Genomic DNA, 17,712 nt, shown 5'->3' with positions numbered 1-17,712 from the left:
GGAGCCTGGAGTCTGCTGGAGACAGCAACGATACTATATAAAGTCAAATACATTACTGTAAGTTGTATGTGTTGTATGTGTGTCAGTTGTATGTGTGTGTTGGTCCAATAAATATCAGCTCCAACATGAATGTGTTGTTGTTTGTTACGTATAAATAACACACGGCACAACATGAACATTATACAAACATTAAGGACACGTTCAAGTATCCAAACAGAAATACATACCATGGCTCTGTTCACAATGTACAATAAAATAACCAAAGTCTGACATCACTGCCACTAGAGGGCACCATCCACCTGGGTCACAGTTATTTTTTCTATTGAAAATTCCATGCTGTTTTTTTTTAATCATCGTGCCTTGGTATATTTTTCAGTTTTTACTTTAAAGGTATTTCCCCTTTTAGGGGCCAGCAACTTTTTTTAATATGATCGTACCATGTTTATATTTTCTTGAAAGTCAGTGTGCCATATATCCTATCATTGTTTAATTATGACACCCCATAAAAATTTAATATTTCCAACAGATTTTGATTGCCCACATAGGCCTCAAACTGTAAACTTCTTTTTTTGAAGAATCATGTTTGATTGACTCTGCCTTGTCTGCTCAATCTTTGAAAGACCCCTCCTGTTTAGTGAGGGCGCTTAACACTGGATGTTCAGCAAACAACATTTTAAAGCTACCAAACGCATAAAACACTAAAGCATATTTATTCCATGAGGGCTGGAATTCCTGAACATCTATTTTATCTTTCTTTGCCTTATTTGACATTGTTCCCTGAGCCGGAAAGGTGTAATTGCGCTATCATTGCATGCTGGTGTGTGACATACAGTAGGCTATAGGCTTCAATGTGTATACAAAACTAAATAGCATAGGCTGTGTGAATAGGCTCTATGCACACTGACAGCAGCCATAGTGCAAAGAAATGTACAGGTGTTGCCAATGATACTAATGAAGGCTCTGTTCCATTCTGGTCAAACAGAGTCAGGGTGCTGATATTGCGCATGTTGGCTCACTGGAAACACTCTGCTACACACCGGTGGGTCTAAAATTGGGGTTCAGGGACCCTCATGGTTCCTTGAGGGGGTTCCAAATGGCCTCTCACGGGTTACGGGTCCATTTGGTTCCATTTGTACACTCTCAAAGTTACGGTGGTCGTGGAAATTAAAAAGTCTGAGAACCACTGTGCTACACTAAATGGAACAGAGCCTTCATTAGTATCATTGGTAACACCTGTGAAGGAAATGATACTATGGCTGCTGTGCATAGAGCCTATTTAAAGAACTGAGGAAGGATTATGTACAGCCAAGGAACCTTTTGAAAGGAAGAGACATGCTGGATGCCGGGGATGCGCCATGATACTCATGGGTGGCAGAACTCGCACCGGAAGTTCGCTGAAATACATTGCAGCGAATGGAGCCGGCTGAACCAGCTCATTAACAAACATTATTTCTGAACGATCGCAACCTTTGTCATACAATCAGTTCAGGAATATAAAAGAAGACATATCACAGGTAGTTTTCTAACCACTTGCTTTTCGATGTGCACAGTACATAATTATATTGAGGCATCTAAACAGAGGGGCAGGTATCGTTTCTGTCTCGGAGGTATCGCGAGATTTGGTTGCCAGACAGGAAATGGGAGAAGCACCCAGCTGCAGACTCCTGGGTGCTATTGGGAAATGGTGGACAGTCTCGTGATATTTTGGCCGTTCAGAGACATACTTTGTGCTCTTTAGATACCTCTATACAATTATACAGTGTACACATCAAAAAGCAACACAGCAGAAAACAAAAAAAGTCTCGATCGTTCAGAAATAGTGTTTGTTCATAAACTGTCTAGCCGGCTCTCATAAGCTCTAATGTTATTTCACTGAATTTCCGGTGTGAGTCTGCCACCCAGTGCTACGAATCTGCCGTCTGGAATTGCAGGATAGAGAAAATGACAAGGGAGGGCACACAGGGCATGGGCAAAGCCCAAGATTGCGACATCCTTATGCTAGTCCAGTTATTTACCCTGCCCCGTGCCAATCATGGCACCTGTGTGCCTAAGGCTACCCCCAGATATAGGTAGCAGTTGTACGATGTACTAAAAACTAAACTTAAAATCATGGTTTTATTTGATACCCTTGCTGCCCTGGCATTTGGCCTTAGTGCCCTCAAATGAACCACACCAAAGGTCGAGTGGCCTTGACACTAAGGGTACGTTTGGAAATGCACACCGGGAGCGCACTCACGTATTAGTTTGTATTGGCCAGTGTGCTCAGTGCCCTAATTCCGAACGCACCCTAAAATGACGGCTTTCGAGACCTGGAGGTCAAGAGGTCAGACTTGGATAGGATGAGTCACAATGTAGCAAACATGAACATTTTAGATTTCTTTGGCTCTTCAAAAAGAACAGATTTACAAGCTCATAGCGCGGCACTTTGTAGATCTGCTATTTTTGAAGTTTTGTGCAAATCTTTAAATACATTTTCAAAGCGAACATGTGTAACTCAAATCTTTGCTTCTGGCCGGATTCTAATGTCTTATCCTATTTAAAAAAAAACAAAAAATTATGTTGCTATAATATCAGTGGTTCTCAAATGTTTTCATGTCAAGGACCCCCAAAATTATATGTATTTGGCCGTGGACCCCCATCTCAAAATATTTTGTTCCAGGGACCCTCAGAAGTTGTAACCTGAGTTAAAAATGCTCTCTTAAAAAATATTTATTCAAAGATTTGCACAAATGTTCACAAAAAAAAAATAGCAGATCTACAAGCTCATAGCGCGGCACCGAGTGCAGCTTGTAGATCTGCTACTTTTGCCGTCTTTGAACTTAAATCCGTAACAGTTTTGGAGATATGAGGTTATGAGGTACAGAGTCGATATGTGTGTTCTTGTCTGCAACCATTACATTATATTATATTATTATATAATATTAACAGCTTTCAACCTGGCATCCCTATTTCGGGCATGTCATTATATATGCGAACATTTTCAAACATTCTCTTTTTTTATTCCCCAAAAATAGTGAAAATGGTGGATCCACAAGCTCACAACGCACCGGGTTGTGAGCTTGTGGATCCACTAATTTGGAAATGGGGCTTAAGTAATTATTTTTTCACCCCCAAATTTTTTTCTCCTTCTAAAATGGTTTAACATCATATAAATAACTCGGTTTTGACCCTCGTGCTTGAGGACATTCTATGACATCTAGGCTGCTTGGTTGTGTAATATTCGCACGTGTGTGTGTGTGTGTGTGTGCGTGTGCGTGTGTGTGTGCGCGCGTGTGCGTGTGCGTGTGCGTGTGTGTGCGTGATGTGTTTTTGTACCATCAGGTTGGGTGGCGTGGTTGAAACAGGAAGTGTTTACACGAGTCTGTCTGTTTGCAGCGCGCAAAAACAACCACTTCCTGTTTTCATCGGCCAGATCATCTCTCAAGTTACTATTGGCGGGTGTGTGTGTGTGTGTGTGTGTGTGTGTGTGTGTGTGTGTGTGTGTGTGTGTGTGTGTGTGTGTGTGTCCACAACAAGCCCACAACATTGTGGGCTTGTAGATCGGCTATTTTTGGTATTGGAGTAGGTATGGTTAAAAATGCCCCAAAATGTTTAAAATGGCATTCATACACTTGACATTCTAAAATACTGATGTCCTCACAAGTATAGTAATACAAACATTGTGTGTGTGTGTGTGTGTGTGTGCCTGTCTGTCTGTCTGTCTGTCTGTGTGTGAGTGTGTGTGTGTGTGTGTGTGTGTGTGTGTGTGTGTCAGTTGTGTAAAGTAAATAAGTATATTTACTCAAGTACTGTACTGTACTTACAATAAGGATAATTCCTTTTATCAGGACGTTGATGAAAGTCCTTGCGGGCTTGTTTCCAATGAGGGCCTGTGAGCAATTAGGGATTAAGAGTCTTGCTCAGGGACAAATTTCATTTCATCGACACATATGCTGGCGTGGCCTGGAATCGTACCTGGGGCAACCAGGGCCTCTGGCTCCCTAGGCGGGCTCACTAACCACTCAGCTATGGCCGCCCCAATGTACAGGTATTTTTTTACTTTACTATTATTTCACATTTTCAGTATTTATACTTCTAGTCCACTACATCTCAGAGGCGAATATTGTACTTTTACTCCACGACAATTATTAGAAAACTTTAGTTACTAGTTACTTTGCAGATAAAGATTTTTATATTATAAAACATACATTAACCACTTCAGCCCTATTTTATACATAGGCTATTTGCTATTTGAAAAGCTCAACGGGTTGTGAGCTTGTAGATCTGCTATTTTCAACCATTTTTGTACTTTTACTTTTGGTACTTTAAGTATATTTTGATGCCAATACTTTGATGCCACACACACACACTGGTGTGTGTGTGTGTGTGTGTGTGTGTGTGTGTGTGTGTGTGTGTGTGTGTGTGTGTGTGTGTATGTGAGACATTCGGTGGTCACCTCTGACGCATGTCTGCCTGTTTGTTGACAACTGAACTATGTTCACATATTTGCCCCTGAAGTATTTCCCAGCTGACATTGTGTATTTATAGTTTGATCATTTCGGTATTTGTCATTATCAAAGGTTTATGAATTCCTCATTTGACGTGCCTTTGTCTGCAAACTATACGATATATTGCAGAAGTTTAATCAATGCTTGCTAAGGATTAGTAAGTCATTTGTTTAAACTTTACTCAGTAGGCCTATGGCTGCAGTGGTGGAAGAAGTACTCGGATATTTTACTTAAGTAAAAGTAGCAATACTACAATATATATAAATACTCTGTTGCAAGTAAAAGGCCTGTGTTCAAAATGTTACTTGAGTAAAAGTGCAAAAGTATTGGCATCAAAATATACTTAGTAGTACCAAAAGTAAAAGTACTAGAATGTTTGAAAACGGCAGATATACAAGCTCACAACGCGTCGCACCGCGACGTGTTGTGAGCTTGTGGATCTGCTGTTTTCAAATAGCCAAGGTATAAAATAGGACAAAGTGGTTAATGTATGTTTCCTAATATCATTATTTATATCTGAAAAGTATTTAGTTACTATTTACTTTGCAGATTTTGATTATTATTACAAAACACACTAACCACTTCAGCCCTATATACATTTCAGCCATTTGAAAATAGCCGATTTACAAGCTCACAATGTGTCGCGATGCGACGCATTGTGAGCTTGTATCTGCCATTTTCAAAAGATTTTTATACATTTGAAAACTTGTGAAATGGGACATTCTGCATAATGAGTACTTTCTACTTTTGGTACTTTAAGTACTTTTTGATACCAATACTTTAGTGCTTTTACTCAAGCAAATTTAGAATTCCGGACTTATACCTGTACAGAGTATTTCTGCATTGCAGTATTGATACTTTTACTTAAGTAAAACATATGAGTACTTTTTCCACCACTGGTTTTGGACATAATTATGAGGTTATCCACGAGACAGAGACGCTATACAAACAGTTCCCAGGAGAAACAGCTTCCTCATTCTATAAGCTTGTTCACACAATAATATGTTTACTACAGTACTAACAGTTTATGCTGATACGTTTACATGTTTGTTTACCAGTTAAACAGCTTCCTCATTCTGAAGCAACACGCTGTTTGTTCACACTTCTAAAACCTGGCGTACATATTGTAATCGTTCTAACCACACAGACAAACAGCACTGAAAGGTCAGAGGACATAGCACAGGGGTCAAAAATCATATAAGTAATTCTAGCATAAATATCAATAAACAATCAGCTACCTGTTTCCAGTGGTAGCCTACAGATCAAGTAGGCTACTGTACAATTTTGAGGTATTTTTTACTTTACTGGAGTATTTACAAATGTCAATACTTTTACTTCTACTCCACTACATCTCAGAGGCAAATATCGTACTTTTACTACAATTATTTGAACACTTTAGTTACTAGTTACTTTGCAGATATAAATTATGATATTATAAAACATACATTAACCACTTTAGCCCTATTTTATACCTGGGCTACTTAACTAAATAGCAGATCTACAAGTTCACAATGTGTCGCGATGCGTAGATCTGCTATTTTCAAACAATTTAGTACTTTTACCTTTGGTACTTTAAGTACAGTTTGATACCAATACTTTTGTACTTTTACTCAAGTAAACTTGTTTGAAAACTGGCATCATAAACAATATTTTGTCACTAGTTTCTTCTTTTAATTTTTTTTTACCTCCCCAAAAGCTCTGAAATTTTTCCTCATTAAAAAAACAAACAAACTTTGACATATTTTATTAATATAAAAAGCTTTGTTTTACAGCGCAACATCAGAGACAGAGAGTTGGGATAGCTAGAAACATTATGTACAGTCTGTATTATGTACATTTGTTCATTCATGTCATTATTCATCGTTATTATTATTATAATATTATTATTATTGATATTATTTATACAGTCATGTCATTAGAACAGTAGCTCTCAATGTGGGGTTTGGCGAACCCCAGGGGTCCTTGAGGGGGTTCCAGGGGGTCCTTAGCAAAATGAGTTTGTATAGCATCACAATCAGTATTATTACTATAATAGTTTGAAAATAGAAATCTATAAGCCCACGTGTCATGGTGCGACACGTTGTGAGCTTGTAGATCTGCTATTTTCCGGGAAAAAAATCTTGAAAAATGTAAAAAATAAAATGTAATATTTTTTAAAACATTAATTTTGAACAACACAAATCTTGTATGGGGGTCCCTGGCATGAAATATTTTCAGACGGGGTCCGTGGCCAAATACCATATAAATGTTTGAGAACCACTGCATTAGAACAGTGGTTCTCAACCTGTGGGTCGGGACCCCCGCCAGGAATGTCCCCAGATGACTTTTAAGACCTTTTTATTTTTTTAATACCTAAAAAAAAGGAAAAGAAAAGACCAATAGTGCATCAAAAGTAACCAACTAACAATACTATAAAAACTGGTCAAACATTGGCCAAATTGTCAAATGATAGGTAAACATTGTGAAAATAGCAGATCTACAAGCTCACAACGCCTCGCAACGCGAAGCGTTGAGAGCTTGTAGATCGGCTATTTTCACAACATTTATCTGTGGAACCGCGTCAAACAAAATGTAATGCCTCGACTCCTACATCCCAGGGTGGGGGGGTCCCCAGTTCAACCATAATTATTTTGGGGGTTCACAGCCTGAAAAGCTTGATATGAGAACCAGTGCATTAAAGTGAAATGAGTGAACTTCTGACGAAAGCAGAGTGAAGGAAGTCGTTTTTTGTGCATTTCTCCATTCCGGTGTCACAATGTTTGCCCATGTCATCACCCATACAAAAACATCAGCTGCCAGTCAGTCAATCACGCTTGCAACACGATAGGTGTGTCCTTAAGATTGTCACAGTCTCTGCCAGAACGCCACAACAAACAAAGATATACAATGCCAGCTCTTAAAGGGATAGTTCACCCCCAAAATGACTTTTTTCCTATCGATTAGTCAACAGATTGAGACTTGAATTCATGGCTTTTTTTAGTTTTTGTCGCATTCCTAAGCCAATAATTTGATGACCAGCAGCGGTTCCGGTAGGAGACACAAAGAATCTCCTTTGTGTCTCCTACCGGAACCGCTGCCTACCGGTCCGCTGGTCATCCTATTATTGGCACTTTATTATTGCACTCCCCGCTGACAGGTGCCGCCCCCAGCCCGTAGGAATATGTACAGTATTATCCTCCCCCCCCCCCCCCCCGCTCGACAAAGCTGGATGCAACCACAGTGGATTCTTCACTTTTTCATGGGTTTTCTTTAAATTATGTACCTCCCACTTCAAGGGTGGTTATGGTGATAACGTGAATGTAAACAAAAAAACATCAAAGAACTTCATGGTTTCAGGTTACGAAAGGTTCCGTGCGACCCACCGCAGTCCAAAAAGAGCCATCTCTCAAGTCAAGAAAACTAAAAGCCACCGTCGTTTTGTGGAAAACCTCCTAGGAACGGACGTCTACTTCTACAGCCGTGGTTCTCAAAAAGTAGTCCGGGGACCACCAGTGGTCCTTGAGGGGGTTTGAGGTGGTCCACAGCTAAATGATGGAGAGTTGGTAACCAAATGGACCCTTATAGATCTTTAACTCTTGAGAGAAATGGACCCTTACGGGTCCATTTGGTTTCATTGTACGCTCTCAAGAGTTAAACATCTGCATTACTTATTTAAAGAATTGTTATTTTGATCAACGTTTGCCTGTCATCTCTCCTATGGAACCAACATCAATACAGCATGGAATTGTGGACAAGATCGTATCCAACGACAACAAAATAAGTCTTTGGGTCAGAGAGTCTGAATCTCATCAAACGGTGGTTCCGTGGCTCAAATGGCGAATAAATAATAGACCTTGATTATGAAAAGGGTTAAAAAAAACACCGGTCTACAGGGACAGGGCCGTGGGCGTCGTGTCGTCCGACATGACCGACATGATGGAGGGCCGCGGCGGACACAGCTTGTTGCCGCTGGGCAGGCAGTGGTACGCCCGCAGCAACTTCAGCACGTCGCGGCGGAAGCGGACGCCCACGAAGGCGTAGAGGAACGGGTTGAGGCAGGCGTGCGTGTAGGCCAGGCTCTTCAGCACCAGCTCCGCCACGTTGAAGCGCTTGCTCTCCTCGCACTTGTCGATGGTGAGCACCGTGGCCTGCACCGCCTCGGTCACCAGGATGCAGTTGTACGGCAGCTGGGTGAGCACGAACACCACCACCACGGCCAGGATGACGCGCATGGCCTTGTGCTTCTCGAAGTTGCGCGTCTTCAGCAGGGTGCCGACGATGACCGAGTAGCAGAAGAGCATGATGGAGAAGGGCAGGCAGAAGCCCACGCTCACCTAGAAAGGATCAATGGAGAATGGAGAATTAAAGAGGGTTTTTATTCGTCACTAACTCTCAGTGAGAGCACCCCCTGCCCTTTACCTGTATTGTTGTTGTTAGTAGGAATAAACACGGACGCACCCGGGAGGAAGTGGACTAAGAAAGGGGAGGAGCCAAACCGAGTTCCTGTTTCTACACAAAAAAGCCCCCAAAGGGGCAAAAAAAATATCATTTTCTTTTACCGAATGGGTTCCCAGATTGATTCGTCACTAACTTACTTTACAATGGACCACAATGGAAACAAAGCCACTGAGGACTTTTTGTGTTATCCTTTTTTGCATAATCTTTGACTTCCTGAACTGTTATCGTGTTAATAAAGTATTCAATCAATCAATCAATCAATCAATAAATCAATCAATCTGTGCTGTTCGCAGAACTTCTTATGTTATTCCGTAAATGTATGCCCCACCATCAAAGTAGTGAAAATAGACGATCTACAAGCTCACAACACGCTGCGGCTATTTTCACTATTTTAAAAGGTTTTAAATATAATAATAAAAAAGGTACGGACGAACGGTTTTGGAACATGCAAGGTTTCCATCGGACAGCAAAGTTGTGCAGCGAAATGTTGTTGTAGGGACTTGTCAAGGAAGAATTGTGCCAACATTCTAATGTAATGACAATATACAATAATACACAATGAAAATATACAATAAAGATAAAATACTGGATGTAAGGTAAATAATAGTTAGGTTTAGGGTCTTGTCTTAGACAGGTACATTAGCTTATCGTTTTGCTCAGTGTTTCTACACTTGAGATGGTTCCATGGGGTCCCCAGCAAAATGTGTTAAAATAGCATAAAAATCAGTTTAACCACTTTAACCATATTGTATACTTTGGCTATTCAAAGACAGCAGATATTAAAGCTCACAAGCGCATCACTTCATGACGCGCTGCGTAAAAAAAAATCAAAAGATCAAAAAATCTTGAAAGAAATTTTGACTTTTCGGGGTCCCTGGCATAAACTCTTTTGAGATGGGGGCGACCTTTTGCTTCAGGAGAAGCGCCGATTTAGCTATTTTTACCTGCAGAGAAAAGACGGCTATCTTGGTCTTGTTGCCGATGTCCGTCGGGTAAACCAGGCGGCAGTATTGTTTGCCGTCGTCCGAATCGGCGGGATTGGCGTACAGGAACTCGGGCACGGCCAGGCAGAAGGCGATCATCCAGACGAAGAGGCAGACCAGCTTGCTGCACTGCAGCCGCTTCTGCTTGGAGTTGTGGGCCTTGGTGGTCTGGACGATGGCGATGTAGCGGTCCACGCTGATGCAGGTGAGCAGCAGCATGGTGCTGAACAGGTTGATCTTGTACAGGGCCGAGTTGACCTTGCACAGGCCCGTGCCGAAGCTCCAGCCCTGGGACGCCTCCACGGCCCAGAGGGGCAGGCTGACCAGGAACAAGAGGTCAGCCACGGCCAGGTTGAGCAGGTAGTAGTCCGTCATGGTCTGGACATGAGAGAAGAGGAGAGAAGAAGAGAGATGGCATGTTATTACGGTTATGTTTTATTTAGTAACGACCCCAACACTTGAGGTTAAGAAGTAGCCCTACTCCATATTGGATCTTGTTTATTTTGATACACTTATTTGTTTTAGCTCTTGCTCATTTGATTTTCCTATTTGTCTCATCTGTTTAAGAAAGTAGGTAGCTGATATATTGCACTTTTACCTCAGCGCTAGGTATACTCTTAGTGGCTTGTTTTAGAAGAGATTGCACTTCTGGTGATTAGTGGTTTTCTTGCCTACCTATGTTGAATGCACTTATTGTAAGTCGCTTTGGATAAAAGCGTCTGCTATGACTGTAATGTAATGTAGTCAGAAAGAATGGTCACTGCTGAGGCAGTGGCTAATGGGGATCTAAAATAAACAATAAACTTGAATCAAGCCTATCCACTTGCTCCTTTAATGTAGCTCCATAAGTATATCATGCACAGTATACATTGCTGCTATGCTCACGCACCTTTTTCATGTCTTTTTTTTGCTCTCTTGTTTGATCTCCCTTCCCACTTGACCCCCCCACCCCATTCTTCCTCCCCCTCTTCTTTCTATATAAATAATGTTGCGATGGGAACGATGTACGAAAACGAATTTCACCCACGTTTTTACTTTGTAAACCTGTGATGTGACAATAAACCTGATTCCGATTCTACTTCTGCACGCACGCACGCACACACACACACACACACACACACACACACACACACACACACACACACACACACACACACACACACACACACACACACACACACACACACACACACACACACACACACACACACACACACACACACACACGCACAGGGGTTCAGAGCATTATATACAAGCCCTTTCGCACCTGCTTGTATGTCTGTGTCTTTTTAAATGGTTACCTCATGTACCTTTTTATTGCGCAAATAAAAAATAAAATAAAACAAACCTTCAGACGCTGGCGGAAGTGCAGGTAGATCCAGACCACGGCCAGGTTGCCCAGGCCTCCCACCACCACGATGCCCCAGAACAGCGGGGGCTGGAAGAGGGCTCTGAACGAACGCACCGACGACATGTCGCACATCAAGTCGTAGTCCTCCGAGTAGTCGCCGTAGTCGTTTTCGGTGGTGATGTCCTGACTCGTGGTGGGATCCTGCATGGCGAGGGGGAAAGAACGAGGCGGGTCTTTAGGGAAATACGTGGACGAGCCGATTGATTGATTGATTGATTGAATACTTTATTTAGAAAAGACATGGAAACAGTACATTCACATACCATTCACAATACAAAGGTCCTCTAAACTGGATAACTCATAAAAGCATAACATAATTTAAAATGAGATCCCCACGCACTCAAATCATGATGACATTTAATAAAAAAATTAAAACATTATTTTTCAAGATTTTTCAAAAATAGCAAATCTACAAGCTCATAGCGCGGCACTCGTGCCGCGCTATGAGCTTGTATATCTGTTATTTTTTAATAGCCAAAGAAAGTGACACAGATGTGTTCCAGGTCTTAATGGGTTTTAAGAAAACAGACAGATATACACTAGAGAGCATTCCACATTTTTGTTGCATAGCATGAGAAAGAGTTAATTCCCTTGTTTGTGCCAAATCTGAGGTGTTGTGGTTGTGGTTGTGCTGCGATACGACGAGACTAAATAACCCACTAGAGCAGTGGTTCTCAACCTGTTGGTCACATGATTTTTTTGGGGTGGTCCCCAGATGACAGTGAAGTGACAATTTAAGGACTTCTAAGATATTGTTTAATACCTAAACAAAAAGAAAGAAAAGAAGATAGACCATTACTGCATCGAAAGTAATCAACACATTATACTATAAAAACTGGTCAAACATTGGCAAAATTGTCAAATAATATAAGAAAGAGGCAAACATTTTGAAAATAGCCGATCTACAAGCTCACAACGCCTCGCATTGCAAGGCGTTGTGAGCTTGTAGATCTGCTATTTTCACAATATTTATCTGTGAAACCGCGTCAAACTAAATGTAATGCCTCAACTCCTACAATTCCAAGTGCTTGTCAGGGTGGGGGGGTCCCCAGTTCAAATATGATTATTTTGTGGGTCGCTGCCTAAAAAAGGTTGAGATTGAGAAAAGATTGAGGTTTTCCAACTTTTTTGGTTCAGGGCACCCCTGTAGATCACTTTTTCATCCACTGTGCCCCTGAATGACATTGTTATTTTTTAGTAACATAAATGTACATCTCTATCCCTAAAATACAGTAGGCCTATGTCACAAGAAAAATAATATCTGTTTCCATTTGGACAGATTGAAAATAACTTTATACTATAGATATTAAACCACTTGAACCCCAGCATCCCTTTTCTGGGTGGATAATTCACCAAAAATAGCTGATCTACAAGCTCACAATGTTGCATGGGAGCTTGTATAGATCTGCTATTTTTGGTGAAGAGATTTGGTGTAGATTGGAAAAGAATGCACCAAGTACAGTGCAATCCATTTTGGTAGTCCATTTTATTTAGAGGGTCTAAGTCAGGGGTAGGCAACCTTAGGCATGGGTGCCAACATTGGCACAGGGAGGGTAACCACTGGCACACTGGCATAAGTGTGAGAGAGTTCTCTTAAAATATTATTATTTGAAAACTTTAGTTACTAGTTACTTTGCAGATATACATGTTTACATTATAAAACATACATTAACCACTTTAGCCCTATATATTTGAAAATAGCAGATCTACAAGCTTGTAGGTCTGCTATTTTCAAACATTTTAGTACTTTTACTTTTGGTACTTTGAGTACATTCTGATACCAATACTTTTGTACTTGTACTCAAGTAAACTTTAAATTCCGGACTTTTACTTGTAACAGAGCACCTCTACATTGCGGTATTGATCATTTTACTTAAGTCAAACATTAAAGTACTTTTTCCACCACTGCATCTGATTCTGTATGCAAATTGCATCCTGCATATTCTACATTCATTCAAACTCTGAACTCTGACTGGGGAGGGAGTCTGGGATATAGGACGGGTTATTGGTTGGAGGAGTCTAATGATTACAATGTCCCGATGTGAAAGAAAATAGTCAAAAGAAAAAGAAAACAACATTAATCTTGTTATGTATATAGAAAATCTAACTCTGTTAAATATTACATTTTGATGTGGTTTCATAATTAAACTATGTTGATATGGCTCAAGAAAATATAAACGAGCTCGGCAACTTGTTTCTAAAAGGTTGCCGATCCCTGGTCTAGGGTTAAACTCAAGTGATAACGATCAATTAAAAAATATTTTCAAAGCATTCTGTGCACCCACTTTGAGAAACCCTACACTACCCCTGCACTACTGGGGCCAGTTGCACCACCTCACACTAAGTTCAAACTTAGCCTAGTTACAGCTTAAATGGCTTTTAAAAAAGCCATTTAACCCATTTAGCCGGGAAAGTATCTGTGTCATTTTTAGATTTCTTTGGCTATTCAAAAATAGCAGATATACAAGCTCATAGCGTGGCACCGAGTGCCGTGAATTTGTGCAAATCTTTAAATATATATATATATATATATTAAATATATATTCAAAGATTTGCACTCATTTTCACGATTAAAAAAAAAATAGCAGATCTACAAGCTCATAGCACCGTAGATCTGCTATTTTTGAATAACCAAATAAATCTAAAAATGACACAGATACTTTTCAGGCTAAACTAGGCTAAGTTATAGCTTAACTTAGCCTAGTTAAGCTATAACTAGGCTAAGTTTGAACTTAGTGTGAGGTGGTGCAACTGGCCCCTGGTTCTCAACCTGTGGGCAGGGGCCCACTGTTGGGTCCCTAACTAATTGGCAAAACACTAAAGAAGACCCTTACAGGTCCACTTGGTTCCATTTGTACACTCTCAGAGTTACAGACTCGTCAGGGTCCATTTGGACCCCCTGATGGTCCCCGAACCTGAGGTTGAGAAACAGTGTCTTTAGTTGAGACACACAGAGCGAGCTGCAGTCCAATGACACTCCCTCACCACTAGAGGCCACCGTTCGACCCATTCTGTATCAACATCAACAAGCAGTGCTCTGTGTTTAGTTTATCCTTACAGTTTACCAGTGGTGGGAAAAGTACTCAATACTTGGTACTCAGTACTCTAAAAGTATCATTACTGCAATGTAGAAGTACTCTGTTACAAGTAAAAGTCCGGAATTCAAAATGTACTCGAGTAAAAGTACAAAAGTATTGGTATCAAAATGTACTTAAAGTACCAAAAGTAAAAGTACTAAAATGTTTGAAAATAGCAGATCTACAAGCTCACAACGAGAGATCTAGATCTGCTATTTTCAAATAGCCTAGTAGGGCTGAAGTGGTTAATGTATGTTTATAATGCAATGATTTATATCTGCAAAGTAACTAGTGACTAAAGTTTTCAAATAATTGTAGTGGAGTAAAAGTACACTATTTGCCTCTGAGATGTAATGGAGTAGAAGTAGAAGTATAGACAATTGGAAATACTCCAGTAAAGTAAAAGTACCTCAAAATTGTACTTAAGTACAGTACTTGGGTAAATGTACTTAATTACTTTACACCACTGCAGTTTACAAACCTCTGTTAGGCCTATTTCTTATCTCACCTCCACTACTAGCATGCATTCTTTGTTCTCTTTCTTATGTATTCATTGAATGATGTTAATTCTTCCATTTTGAGTCATAATGAGCGAGCAAACCAAATATCAAAGGCATTGTTTACACGGCAAAGTGATCAAAAACCATCACAATGATAAAAGCTTATTTCCATTGCGGTTCCCCTAACATGTGAGATGTATATGAAGAGTGATACGTGGTGTGTGTGTGTGTGTGTGTGTGTGTGTGTGTGTGTGTGTGTGTGTGTGTGTGTGTGTGCTGCGTGCGTGTGTGGTGCTAGAGAGAGAGAGAGAGAGAGAGAGAGAGAGAGAGGGGGGAGGGGGAGTGAGAGAGAGAGAGAGAGAGGGAGGGAGAGAGACAGACAGACACGTGTGTGTGTGTGTGTGTGTGTGTGTGTGTGTGTGTGTGTGTGTGTGTGTGTGTGTGTGTGTGTGTGTGTGTGTGTGTGTGTGTGTGTGTGTGTGTGTGTGTGTGTGTGTGTGAGACCTACCAGAGTCATGAAGGATGTCATCATATCAGTGGTATTTTCCATCTATAGAGATAACACACAGGAACAAGAATTACTGCAATATTTACTACTATTAGTACACTAATACTGTTACAACTATTACTGATAGTGCACTATTACAATTACTGCTATGAGTACAACAACAGCATTTTTATGATTACTGCCTATCATGTCATATCATTGGTAGATTCCATCTGAAGAGATCACACAAGAGCAAGAGTTACAATTTTTGCTACTTTTACTACTATTACTGCTGCTGCTGCTGCTACCATTACTACTTCTGCTACTGCTACTACTTAGTGGTGGAAAAAGCACTATATATTTTACTTAAGTAAAAGTATCAATACTGCAATATAGAAATACTCTGTTACAAGTAAAAGTCAGGAATAAAGAATTTACTTGAGTAAAAGTACAAAAGTGTTGGTATCAAAATGTACTTTAAGTACCAAAAGTAAAAGTACTAAAATGTTTGAAAATTGCAGGTCTACACAATATCCTTGGTATAAAATAGGGCTAAAGTGGTTAATGTATGTTTTATAATGTAATAAGGATAAAGGATAATTCCTTTAACAGGTCCGTTCATGAAAGTCCTTGCGGTCTTGTTTCCAATGAGGGCCTGTGAGCAATTAGGGGTTAAGTAACTAGTGACTAAAGTTTTCAAATAATTGTAGTAATTGTAACAATTGTAATATTTGCCTCTGAGATGTGGTGGAGTAGAAGTAAAAGTACTGACAATTGGAAATATTCCAGTAAAGTAAAAAAAAATACCTCAAAATTGTACAGTACTTGAGTACATTTACTTAGTTACTGTACACCACTGCTTATAGTTAACCTTCAGTCCAGTTTGAGTTGAATGTCAAAGGCTGGAGGTTAGAATCTTACATATTCAGCAAGTGTTTACAGTCTAATAATTTAATGCATCATCAGTAAACATTGTAAAACCTAATTTATTTTTGTACTTTATCCAAAAAAAATGCACCCCAAAAAAAAATGTGGAAAGTAACTAAGTACATTTACTCAAGTACTGTACTTAAGTACAATTTTGAGATATTTTTACTTTACTGGAGTATTACCAATTTTCAGTACTTTTACTTCTACTCCACTACATCTCAGAGGCAAATATTGTACTTTTACTCCATTACAATTATTTATTTTTAGTTACTTTGCAGATATAAATGACTATATTATAAAACATACATTAACCACTTTAGCCCTATTTTATACATAAGCTATTTGAAAATCACAACGCCTTGTGAGCTTGCAGATCTGCTATTTTCAAACATTTTAGTACTTTTACTTTTGGTACTTTAAGTACATTTTGATGCCAATACTTTAGTACTTTTACTCAAGTACATTTTTAATTCCGGACATTCACTTGTAACAGAGTACTTCTACATTACAGTATTGATACTTTTACTTAAGTAAAACATTTGAGTACTTTTTCCACCACTGGTTAAATATTGATGATTGATTGATTGATTGATTGATTGAGAAGTTACTTACTGTGCGTGTGAGAGCCAGTAGAGAGCTGCTGTGTGTGACAGACTGTTGACAACATGTGAGAAAAGTGTCCGTTAGACCACAAAGTGAAGTGACGTCAACGAGGAACATGAAACTGCAGCTTCCCGCGTCACACTGTCTGTCTGTCTGTCTGTCTGTCTGTCTGTCTGTCTGTCTGTCTGTCTGTCTGTCTAGTTTTGTCTGTCTGTCTGTCTGTCTGTCTGTCTGTCTGTCTAGTTTTGTCTGTCTGTCTAGTTTTGTCTGTCTGTCTGTCTGTCTGTCTGTCTGTCTAGTTTTGTCTGTCTGTCTGTCTGTCTGTCTGTCTGTCTGTCTAGTTTTGTCTGTCTGTCTGTCTGTCTGTCTGTCTGTCTGTCTAGTTTTGTCTGTATGTCTGTCTGTCTGTTTTAATTAAGTGATGCAGATGTTTAACAATTTAATAAATAATAAAAAATAATTTAATTTCTCAAGAGTTAAAGATATAATCAGGGTCCATTTGGTTACCAACTCTCCATCATTTAGCTGGGGACCACCTGGAACCCCCTGGTTATCAACCTTTTCAGGCCGCGACCCCCCACAATAATCATTTGAACTGGGGACCCCCCACCCTGACAAGCAAATAGCCGATCTACGGGATACATTTTTGCCTCTTTCTTAGGTAATTTTTGACAATTTGGCCAATGTTTGACCATATTTTATAGTATAGCTTGTTGATTACTGTTTTTCATTTTAGAGGTATTAAAAAGGTCTTAAAAGTCCTTAAATTGTCACATTAGAAATGTGCTGCAGATACC

At 39.9% G+C, this 17,712-nt stretch overlaps 1 protein-coding gene and 1 long non-coding RNA gene across 2 annotated transcripts; both read right to left on the bottom strand.

Moving 5' to 3' along the window:
* Positions 1-6,216: 6,216 nt before the first annotated feature.
* On the bottom strand, positions 6,217-7,589 carry LOC308092731. The gene is made up of 2 exons (XR_013933809.1): positions 7,029-7,589; positions 6,217-6,970 (listed from the first exon to the last, which is right to left on the bottom strand). It is a non-coding gene; the product is annotated as an uncharacterized lncRNA (long non-coding RNA).
* A 93-nt stretch (positions 7,590-7,682) lies between these two features.
* Positions 7,683-16,988, bottom strand: ccr9a (chemokine (C-C motif) receptor 9a). Its single transcript, XM_080441209.1, has 5 exons — positions 16,925-16,988; positions 15,404-15,445; positions 11,256-11,459; positions 9,869-10,285; positions 7,683-8,800 (listed from the first exon to the last, which is right to left on the bottom strand). Exons 2-5 carry the CDS (start codon positions 15,443-15,445, stop codon positions 8,354-8,356), a joined length of 1,110 nt encoding a protein of 369 aa, XP_080297335.1. The 5' UTR covers positions 16,925-16,988; the 3' UTR covers positions 7,683-8,353.
* Between the last annotated feature and the right edge of the window lie 724 nt (positions 16,989-17,712).

The sequence above is a fragment of the Gymnoscopelus braueri genome (genome assembly GCF_963280865.1).
Source record: "Gymnoscopelus braueri genome assembly, chromosome: 10".
Taxonomy (NCBI): domain Eukaryota; kingdom Metazoa; phylum Chordata; class Actinopteri; order Myctophiformes; family Myctophidae; genus Gymnoscopelus; species Gymnoscopelus braueri.
This window is presented reverse-complemented; position numbering and strand designations above follow the sequence as displayed.

What these genes read in the sequence shown, in the direction of transcription:
- ccr9a (XM_080441209.1), bottom strand. Translation starts at nt 15,445, where the DNA reads ATGGAAAATACCACTGATATGATGACATCCTTCATGACTCTG. An exon ending in TGACATCCTTCATGACTCTG is followed by an intron (nt 11,460 to 15,403) that starts GTAGGTCTCACA and finishes CTCGCCATGCAG; the next exon opens with GATCCCACCACGAGTCAGGA. An exon ending in TAGCCGTCTTTTCTCTGCAG is followed by an intron (nt 8,801 to 9,868) that starts GTAAAAATAGCT and finishes GATCCTTTCTAG; the next exon opens with GTGAGCGTGGGCTTCTGCCT.